The sequence below is a fragment of the Aptenodytes forsteri genome, unplaced genomic scaffold (assembly GCF_000699145.1).
Source record: "Aptenodytes forsteri isolate BGI_AS27 unplaced genomic scaffold, ASM69914v1 Scaffold155, whole genome shotgun sequence".
Taxonomy (NCBI): Eukaryota; Metazoa; Chordata; class Aves; order Sphenisciformes; family Spheniscidae; genus Aptenodytes; species Aptenodytes forsteri.
The window spans coordinates 4680306-4691655 of NW_008794446.1; the positions used below are offsets into that span (position 1 = coordinate 4680306).

Here is an 11350-nt window from a genome sequence, read left to right on the forward strand (position 1 = left end):
CAGGTAGTTGTAGAGAGTGATGAGGTCTCCCCTCAGCCTCCTTTTCTGCAGGCTAAACAGTCCCAGTTCCCTCAGCCGCTCCTCATCAGACTTGTTCTCCAGACCCTTCACCAGCCTCGTTGCCCTTCTCTGGACACACTCTAGCACCTCGACGTCCTTCTTGTAGTGAGGGGCCCAAAACTGAACACAGTATTCGAGGTGCGGCCTCACCAGTGCCGAGTACAGGGGCACGATCACTTCCCTACTCCTGCTGGCCACACTGTTTCCGATACAGGCCAGGATGCCATTGCCTTCTTGGCCGCCTGGGCACACTGCCGGCTCATGTTCAGCCGGCTGTCAACCAGCACCCCCAGGTCCTTCTCTGCTGGGCAGCTTTCCAGCCACTCTTCCCCAAGCCTGTAGCGCTGCATGGGGTTGTTGTGGCTGAAGTGCAGGACCCGGCACTTGGCCTTGTTGAACCTCATACAGTTGGCCTGGGCCCATCGATCCAGCCTGTCCAGGTCCCTCTGCAGAGCCTTCCTACCCTCGAGCAGATCAACACTCCCGCCCAACTTGGTGTCATCTGCATATATATACTATATATCTGTATATACTATAGTTTGGGTAAGCATGTGTTCTCTTAGTCTTCAGGAGATTGTCAAAGCAGGCAAGAAATTTCTGTAGGTGTTCTCAAGACAGGTCTGTAGTAGGAAAAAATATTGGCAGAAGAGGAGTGTCAAGCCTAACTTGATGATTTTTCCTTGTGCTCAACACCTATTGCGTATGCATGTATAATGAAGGATTTTTGCCCATTCCATGAATGGAATAACCTATACTGACAAGAAACAAATCTAAACATGATATATCAGCAAAAGGTTAGATGTGCTGCTTTCAAACACTTAACTTTCTGTTCAAGGAGACAAATTTGCCCTGTGAGTATGCAATTCATTCCACAATGTTTTCACTGCCTTAAGAAAGAAATCATACTCACTTTCCCAGTGTATTCATAGCATAATTTTATTTGAGATTTAATATCACCAAACAACAGAAATCATCCCCTTTGCTATATACTGATGCTTTGTTATTGTTAGCATGATGAAGCCATTCCTGTATTATTGAAATAAGTAGGACTTCTGCCACTTGCAGTAGTGAAAAGAGGACTGGCACTCATGTTTCCACTTTGGCTAAGGAATTGTTCCGAATCATACTGCAGGACTGATTTTTTAGCGTGGCTTTACCTCTGTCGAGGTGGCTTTCTCCTTTATATGGAAAGGTCATGTTCTGTGTTAATAAAATCTTGTATATGCTGAGCTCTTGGACTCTGAGATGGGCAAGGGAAAAGAAGCAGCTTTTTCTATTAATTTAGGTAAGTAATTCCTTTCCTCCAAATGCAAAGGTGAAGACATCACATTTTATTCTCCTATAAGGAGTCAGATCCTCTAGTCAGTAATGTTAGATTACTGAAATATCTGATCAGACTCTTCATCCCAGTGGGAAAAAAGGGTTCCTGGAGTGGAGAGCATCAAATGGCTTTCCTTGGTGTTAATACCAATATGTGAAAATTAACTTCGCTTTAATCTGTGATCTTTTAGTCATGTGGTAATTTAACAGAGAAAGTGAGGGGAACCTAAGGGACGTAAACCTGTCTAGTCCTCTAATTTACACTGTCTGAGAAAATTGTCTGTGTAATTGCAAATAGTATAATTCTTAAAGTTTACAAGGTGGAAGAGTCTCTTGGGGAAAAAAGAAGTCCAAATAAAAGGTCCAGGAGAGTTTCCTTACTATATAAGGTTCTGTCTTTATGGTAAAATTCAATGGGACGCTGAGCAAGAAGAAACCAAGTGTTAGTATCAGATCATATCAGTGTAGTTATATTGCACTGTTGTGCCAATTAATATGGGCACAACATTGCAATGCCATCGTGACATAGTTTCTTTACCCCATAAAGAAAGCTCACATTTCTGTGCAACCTTGGTTATTTCTGCTTAACACTGAGTTTTGCCAGGTAGGTATATCATCACTACCTGCCAGTTCTCCTAAATTCTGTTTTTCCTAAGGATCAATCAGGATTACATTCTAAAAGTTTTTTAAACTTTTTCCAACAAAAAGGCACTGTGGTCAGAAAATTACATTGCCTAAAATAAGCAATATTAAAGGCACAACAAGCAACCTGTCCCAGTGGAAAGCAGAGTATAATGAGGTCTGGTATGACAGCATCAGAAACTCTTTAATGCCATAGAAATTGAAAAAAAAAATCATGAAAAACCATGACTATCAATAATTATAAGGGATGGTGTGAAGAACCAAAGTCAGGATGACTACAGCATAACATGCATTAGAAGTAGGATAAGGTTTTATAAATGCATGCAAAGCAAGAGGAAAACAAAAAGGAAAGAAAAGCAAATAACAGATGACAGGGGAAGTTGCATTTTTCTTTGGTCTTTACAAAAAGTTAATAGTAGTCATCAATAAGTTAGCGGAGTTTTAACCAGAGGACAGGAGTTTAGACTATAAAAGGAAATAACGTCTTAAAGAATATTTAGAGAAATTAGGTTACACAAATTGTTAGGAAATCATGAAATTAATCTTAAAGTACTGTGAACTAGCAGCTTATCTTTAAGATCACCAGCAAGTGAAGAAAAGCAAACATAATACTTGTTTCCAAAAGAGAGAGAAAGGACATCAAGAGGAAGCCAGCCTAACTTAGATTTATGCAAGTATACTAGAATAAATAATTTAAATAACGTAATTTAAATGGAATAAATTATTTAAACCTACAGAATACTAATGTAATGGGAAACAGCCAACATGTATTTGTCAGGAGCAAGCCAATCTGCTTTCTGTCTTTGACAGGGTAATCATCCCAATAGACAGGGTAGCAGGAGAAGACATGATGTATCTTGACTCTTGTGTCATTGTTGCAAGTAAAATAAGTAAATAGAGCTAAGAATATGGAAAAAAATAATTCTCAAAATGGATCAGTGGTTCACTGTCCAATCAGGACACATTTCAAATGGGATGCTCTGGGGACCCACCCTACATCTGTTTCCATGCAAAATTTTAATTAATAACTTTGATGGCAGGCTAGAGAGCATATTGAACAATTTGTGAACAGCTCCTGTGTAGGAAAAGTTGGAATTATTTTGGAAGATTGACATCCAAATGATGGAGAGTTGTCTGAAATCAACAAGAAGAGATACAGAAACCATCGAGAGCGACGTACCATGCTTGGGAAGGAATCATTCAATGGACAAAGTGAGAAATAATGGCCAGGCAAGATGGACCACAGGCCAAATACGTGTAAGGAGTGTAGTGCTGTTACAAACCCAGGCAAATACCTGTCTGGGGTATGGTAACAGAGCAGTTTCATGGAAGGCAGAAGAATGGGTCACCCTCCTGCGCTTGGTACTTTTGAGATCCTAGGTGGAATTTCATATCTGCTTTTAGGGACCATGCCTTAAAATGTTTGCAATCAATATGGAGACATTTTAAATAACTGAAGTTTAGAAAATCTGAATTATTAGAGGAAACCAAAGGAATTGGGTTTAGTTAGTCAAGAGGAAAAAGAAAAGAAAAGAAAAGAAAAGAAAAGAAAAGAAAAGAAAAGAAAAGAAAAGAAAAGAAAAGAAAAGAAAAGAAAAGAAAAGAAAAGAAAAGAGAAAGAAAAAGAAAAGAAAGAAAAAGAAAAGACTGAAGGCAACATAATAGTCTTCAAATACTTAAATGATTTTACAGAAAGCTGATTTTTCTTTTACACAGAAAGAAAAAAAATAATCATCTTAACCTGCAGCAAAGGTTATTTACCTGCTGCTCTGGGTGGGAAGAAAGGAGGAGTAATTCAGACTCAGAGCAGGCAACTCGAGGATGGCACGAAGCAAAGGAGGGGAGCGGCTTGAAGAGAGCTGCTCCACCTGACCTTATTTCATTACCCTCTTTTGCTGGTTTTAGCTATAGGTGTCCCCACTTCTGTGTTGCTGTGAGAAGCATTTCAGAATGATCCTTAATATAAACGCAGGAGTAATCCTGCTGAAACCAGTGTAGCTACTCAGATGCTTAAAATTAAGCATATAATTATATTATTCCTGCAAGGCTTTAATAAGTTAATTAAATTTCATAATTATAATGATTTTTATAAAGGCAGCATCCTCATTTGCTAATGCTAACCATAAATGTGGGAAAATTAAAGAAGGAACAAATTTTCCAACCTAGAGTAATTAATGAGTTATGTTTTCGATAGGACAAGTTTTTAAGGGAAACACTGTTTTAAGTTTACTCAGTAATTCTTTTAAATAATTCTTTGGTATATTAGTATTTTTCCTCCCCTTTTTATTTACGAAACCACCATAATGAAAAGAATAAAATCATATTTAACTTAAAATTATGCCTTCTATATATGTTCCAATTGTTCCTATTATTAGAGCTGACAGAGATAAAGTGACATCTGAAGTGTATATACAGTATATACAAAAGAGTCTCCAAGATAAAGATTCTGTGATCCTTAAATACTTTCCAAATGTCTGTCTCTGGATTTAACTTCAGTGAAGAAATTTGACAGAGAAAAGCAATTTCAGATTACACAGATTTCTTTTTGCCATTTAACAGGGTTTAAATTGAATCACTGACCTAAAATACTCATTTTGAAAATGACTTCTAAAAAAAAAATTCAGACAAAGTTGTTGACGCTTTCAGTTTTGTTCTCTGAAGACAGCTGAATGACACAAAAATGTATCTTGCATTGTCTGCTTGTTCTAAATAATCCCTCTTAGTAGGATTAGTCACAGTATTAAATTAAGAGAAGGAGCAATTAATTATATTCTCATGAAATGAAGAAGAGAAGAATCTTTTAAATGTTCTCCCTTCCTCCTCGCCCCCTCCGTATGAAATCTAAGATTGCATTATGTATTTTTCAGTTATGGAAAATCTTTCAGTCTTCAGTTTAAACAGAAGTGGTGGGAATGAGCAGTACATGGCACAAAATTAATTTGGATTGACTTCTAGGTACGCTAGGGGAACGTATGGCCAAAATGAAAAGGAATGCTTGATTTATAACAACTGCTAATCTATGAAGCAAGGCCTTGCTGCTACAAAGAGCTGTCAGGGGTTTTGGACAAGCACCTGTGCTCACCCCAAACAAATATTTTTGTGCTTAGACTTCTTTTTTGCAATGGTTTGTTTGGATGTTTAAATAATTGAATGTGGTCCTATTTGTCCCCATCACCATGGCATGGTGTTGGTTAGTATGATAATGATACAATGTTCATTAAAGCCCTTTTTGTAGTGAACTTAAGGGTTTTTTCTAGCTTTTGTTACAAGGGTTGCATAACAGCTAAAAAGCTCTGAATATCCTTCTGTGGAAAAAAGCATGAGGATAAACTTCTGGAAGAAACGATAGTAGGTAGACAGCTACAGAGGAGAGCAGTGTAATAATAAGGATGTATCGCTAACTCTCTGATAAACTTGGAGAAAATGACCACAGATTACTAAGAGAGATTGCGAGGGCTGTGAGGGCAGAAAACACAATATTGAGAAACTGCAATTATCCATATGTAGGTTGTGTAAATGATACACAGGGGCATGAAGCCTCTTGGAAAGATTAATCTGAGAACCCACAAAAGGGAAACAACTCTTTTTAGTCTGAAACGGTGCATCAGGCCCACATCAATAAGTAATTGTGCAAGAACGACATTCTCTCATTGAATTTAATGTGACTGTAATTGAACCTCCTGCTAGGAACAAAAATGCTTTAAAAAAACCACTGCATAAAAGTTTACTACCAAAAAGGAAGAAACTCTTAAGGAAAATTGAAAGGGAAAGCCAGAAGGGTAAAATGCTAGCAGACGAGCGTGGAAAGTGCTGAAAGACTCAATGTTGAATGCTTAGTGTGGGTGTAGGTGTATGGCACCTATAAAAAGGCCTGTTCAACAGATTCCTATGTAATTTATAATTACAAATGAAATGAAATGAATAGGCTAGCGATAAAGTTTGCTGGTGACATAGACTTATTCAGGATTACTGACTGCAAAGAGTTGCAAAAAAAAGTCTCATGTGAAACTAATGACTGGGTGCAAAATTGCAGAAATGTATTTGTGGATAAATGCTAGGTAAAGTGCATAGAAAAAAATAAGTGTACAGGCACAGTGGTACCCTCTATTCTTGTTCAGGAAAGAGATATTGAAGTCATTATCAGACTCATTTTCATTGCCCTGAAAAATATTAGCTCAGTGTTCAAACCTGGTCAAAAAAGTATTCAAATATTAAGAACAAAAATGAAAATCCAGAAAAATGGTAGAAGATAAATACCTGATGAATCCATATCTTGAATACTACATGAAATTCAGGTTTTCTTCATCTCTGGAAGGATATAGATGAACTAGTAAAGGTCCTTATAATGATCAAAGGTGCAAACTGTTTATGTATGAGGATAGATTAATGGGCTAGGGCTCTTCACCTAAGAAAAAAGAGTATCATCATAAAAGTATCATAAAAGAAGTGTATTCATCATATTGCTCCTGAGGGAGAGGGAGATAGCATCCTGGAAGCCACAAATGATATTACATTAGTGAACAGGCAGTAAATTTCTGTGGTTTCTTCCAACAGGAGAACCACAGGGAAAGATTTAAAACAGAAGGGACCATTTCTCTAAAAAATATATAATTAAATTGCAGATTCCTTTGACATGTGAGTTTGTGTAGTCAGAAGTACAAGTGAGTACAAGAAAGTATCCATGGAGGACAAATCCATCACTGGCTATCGGATACAAGCTCCCGCCTGTGGCTGAGGAAGCTTTCAGGCTGCCGACCACAGGAGGTGATGAGAGAGAGCATCACTGTTCTTCCCTTCTTTCTTTCCCGAACATCTGGTGCTGACTGCTGCCACAGCCCCGTGCTGGAGGGATGTTTGCTCCGACTCAGGATGAGTTTCCTCTGACCTAATATTGTTTTCACCACCTGCAAGCTTCTGTATTTATTGTAATTTAGGACAAAACTAATTTTCATTTAAAGTACCAGTCATTATGACAAATGCACTTTCAAGCATCTGGACCCTTGTTTTATAGTGTTTGGATGGTGGGAAATCACCTTAAAATATGTTGAACAGCTGGTGAAATATTGTTCCAGGGGTGTAGCACTAAAGGACTCCAGGGAGACCTTATTGCGGTCTTTCAATGCTTAAAGGGGGCTTGTAAGAAAGATGGAGAGAGTCTTTTTACCAGGGCCTGTAATGACAGGACAGGGGCAATGGCTTTAAACTGAAAGAGGGTAGATTTAGATTAGATATTAGGAAGAAATTTTTTACGATGAGAGTGGTGAAACACTGGAACAGGTTGCCCAGAGAAGTTGTGGATGCCCCATCACTGGAATAGTTCAAGATCAGGTTGGATGGGGCTTTGACAACCCAATCTAGTGGAAGATGTCCCTGCCCATGGCAGGGAGGTTGGACTAGGTGATCTTTGAAGGTCGCCTCCAACCCAAACCATCCTATGATTCTATGAAATATCGGCCCCAGTGCCATCTACTCGTCAGTATGAGCGGAGTTGCAGGAGAAGCAGATCTGAACCGTTTCCACTGGAGGGGAGAGGGGAGGGCTCATGTCGCTGCTGGGCTGCAATCAGGCCCTTGGTGACTGTTTGTGCCTTGTGCCTTGCTAACATGAGCCACTCCATCTCTGAAAGGGCACCTTTACTGCACACTATATCGGCCCCAGTGCCATCTACTCGTCAGTATGAGCGGAGTTGCAGGAGAAGCAGATCTGAACCGTTTCCACTGGAGGGGAGGGAAGCAGGCTCATGTCGCTGCTGGGCTGCAATCAGGCCCTTGGTGACTGTTTGTGCCTTGCTGCCAGCTAACATGAGCCACTCCATCTCTGAAAGGGCACCTTTACTGCACACTACAGATTGTTCAGTTTAAACACAGTTTCAACATACAAGGAATTTAATGTCAAGGGAAAGAAAGAAGTTATTTTTTTATAAGCCACCTGCTTTAGGTGAATGTGGCTACGTGGTGATCTTGGAGCCTGACAGGTTTGGCTTTGATTAAAATCAATCATGTGCAATAATTCACGTGATAATCTGTGATTTCAGGATAGTGTGATGTTGCCCTGTGCAGATGCTCTGTTTCCTTGAGTTATGCATTTTTAAATTGAATACCTCACCCATAGCTTTTAAAAATATCTGACAGATTTATCTTGACAACACTAAAGTTTTGCTCAGTGTGAGATTTTATTAATACGCTGTAATTTCTTAAATGATACTTTATGCCTTTTTAATTAAAAAGGCCATAATGTTTCAGTGTCAACATCTCGACTAGTGCTAGAAGATGTGAGCTTTCAGAATTGATTTCTGTTCATCTCAAACAAGTGAGCTGAATAACTAAATGTTAAAAGACCCTATTTCTTCAAAGCTTGCCTTTTGATCCTCACATTGCCACCGAGGCTCTGAATGCATCATTCATTGCAGGAAGAGTGTTTTCCTATCTCATCTGGATTGCATGCTGTTATTCTTTTAATTGTAAAGTGTCTCTTTTTCTGAGGCAAAATGGAGCTGATGGTGAATGGCTGCCCTGACAGACACAGAGAGGCTGCAGATACAGAGCTTCTGCTAGCATTTTCTATACTTATGTTTCTAGAAAGAATAGAAAGCTTGCACCTTTTCTTTTCCTTGAAAGATCTATTATTTTTCCGTGGAAACCAACACCTCAACAGCTTAACCTAAAACTGGTTTATTATTGTAACCTGAAGTGGTAACTGTAGAAATATCTGCCCAAACTGGCACAGGCATTTTCACTGAGGAAAATATAAGATTGGATAAATATCACTAATTCTATTGCTTTTTGGTTTCAGCGTCTTTAATATGTGCCCTTTCCTTTCCAGCACTATTCCAGGATTGTTTCCTATTCTTATTTCTCACGTAACGTTCATTTGACGTAGCCGAAACTTTGCTGAAGTCCCTGCTGTGCACCAAGACCTGATCAACCTCGACGTCTGTTGTGAATTGCTCTAGAGCTGTGCAGTCTGAGAGCAGGAGCCAACCTGCAGAGCTGCCGTTCGGCAAATTTCTGCCAAAGCCTGAGACCGATTGCCCCTTTTGGGGCAAAAATTTTTGTTGAAATGGGAGTCAAATTTAAACTCAGTTCTGACTCAAGCAAAGCTGTGCTGCTTGAGTTTCACCATCATAATGATGAGGCGTTCTCCACGTCACGCATGTTTTTGTGGTGTGGGGGGTTATCAAGCAAGATCTGATTATTTGTTTTCATGATACGTGCTTGTTAATGGCAGAAGTAGACAAATGCTAGTTGACTAAGTGTCTTTCACCCATATGTTGATGATTTAAATGTATCCCAGGCTGATAGTGACTGTTCATTTTTTCTGCTCTGTTACTGATGTCTGTCATTAAAGGAGGAGAAATGGGCAGGCAGTTTTAACCTAGTCCATTTTTAATGGGTATCGTCAGCAGGATCACTAGCATGGCTGTTGCAAGGACCATGTATGACCTTGGTCATTCAGAAGGGCTTCTTTCAGGCTGCAGATGAGCATTAGGTGAGGGTAAAAAAGGGCCAGATTGCTTTGCCACTGACCTTGCGGTCTCAGCCTTTCACTGAGAAAATAAGACTGTTGTGTTGTTTGTGGCCGATCTGAAAGATGTCACTTGTTTCAACGTTTCTAAATTCTGCTGTGTTTTTAAAATAAGTCTTTAATGAACTCTTTAGAGGTAGTACAATGTTAGAGATGTTAGAGATAGTACAATAACATGTAGCACAATGGAAGATAAATGATGTATTCCTGTGGTGCAAACCACCGGCTGCCAGTGTGTCAGAGCCAGTCCCTGTCCTTATACTCTGTATTCATTAGTGCCTCCAGGGATACTTATTCACCTTATCTGTTCTGTTCTAGTGATTCACCATTTTTCAATGGAAGAGAGGTGCATGCGAGCAATAAAAGAGATGGCTCGCATCTTGAGAGTAGGAGGCCAGATAATGATATATGTGTGGGCAATGGAGCAAAAACGGAGAAGATTTGAAAAGCAAGACATCTTTGTTCCTTAGAATCCTTCACCTCCTTCCTGCTCCTCCGGTGAGCCTTGCTCACGTGGAGTACAAAAATCAATTCTTCACAAGGACAAAGAGCTGGCTTTGAACCAGCCCTGTCATAAGTTGGATTGGACTTCAGAGGTACACAGGACAGCAAGGAGCTCATCCTGTGGAGGGGAGAAAAAAGCACCATGCATGGTGTTAGAGAAATCTCTGAGATGGTCTCTGTTCTCAAGATCACTTGACTCAGTTTTAGATGTGGGTGATCAGTGGCACCAAGAAGAGCTCATTAGATACTGCAATTACGGTGTTCAGCTGAATGAATCAAACAGGGAAAAAAAAGTTGAAAAAACCAGAGAGCGTGGCTTTCTGAAACGTGCTTCTGACTTCTTTCTACATTGCAAACTGAGTTTTGAAAATACAACAGCTTTTGAAGAGGCTGTTAAACCTATGCTGCCCATGTCATGCTGCTCGAAGGCTTTCAGAAGTTGCTGTTCAGAATTAGGGCAAGCACCTATATAGCTCCCTGTGGCTGCAGATACTCTTCACGATTGCAGCGGAGTGTGTTTACCTGACCTGATTTCACATCAGAAAGAATTAGCTGTCAGACAACGACTTAAAATAGACCACCACCCAAAACAAGGAGTTTTCTGCCAACCTCAGAACAAAAGGAGAACAGGCTCTTCTTTGCAGAAGGCAGTCAATGAGCGTGCCCTGACCACGCAGAGAAGACAGCAGACGGGTCCTGGTGGGGCATGGTTGAGGTACTACTGCGTTTTTAAAGAAGGGGAGTTGGCAGAGCTGATAGAGCGTCACATTCCTGAGCTACATATTACTCACTCATACTTTGACCGTGCCAATTGGTGTGTGCTAGCAGAGAAGACTGAAGTGTGGAAGATACAGGGGAAATTTCCTTATTGAAATGCGCAGAGAATACTTCAGGGCTTTCTTCCTTTTGAAAGCTCAGCGCCTTTGAAAATCTTTCCTGAAGCTTTTTATAGCCTTGGGTTTGTTTTGGGGGAGAGAGGGACATATGAGGAGGAGAGTGCTTTGAAACTCTCAGGTTCTGTGACTTTGTTTCCTTTGATTTTGTTCTTAAAATACATCTCTCTTGAAGGTTTTTTTCTAGAGTTATTATTTCAGACTGAGCACATTTTAGCACACTGATCCATTTTAATAAACAGCTGCCAGCTGTTTTGTTGCTTGAAAATAGGTAAAATACAGTTGGAAGATGATTGCTGGATTATTTTTTACACGTGCATTAAAAGCCTTTGTTATTAATTTATTTCTATATAGTCGTTCATGTCAACTTTTTATTTTAAAATTTACTGTACTCTGCCACTTGGTGT

General features: G+C 39.6%; 1 protein-coding gene across 1 annotated transcript in view; it reads left to right on the plus strand.

Annotated features, from left to right (window-relative positions):
• The window catches only part of LOC103907994 (probable tRNA methyltransferase 9-like protein), a 15998-nt gene extending 5076 nt beyond the window's left edge, over positions 1-10922 (plus strand). Inside the window, 2 exon segments of the mRNA XM_009290268.1 lie at positions 9865-10007; positions 10593-10922. Coding sequence (XP_009288543.1) covers positions 9865-10007; positions 10593-10922 — 473 coding nt within the window.
• The last annotated feature ends 428 nt before the right edge of the window (positions 10923-11350 follow it).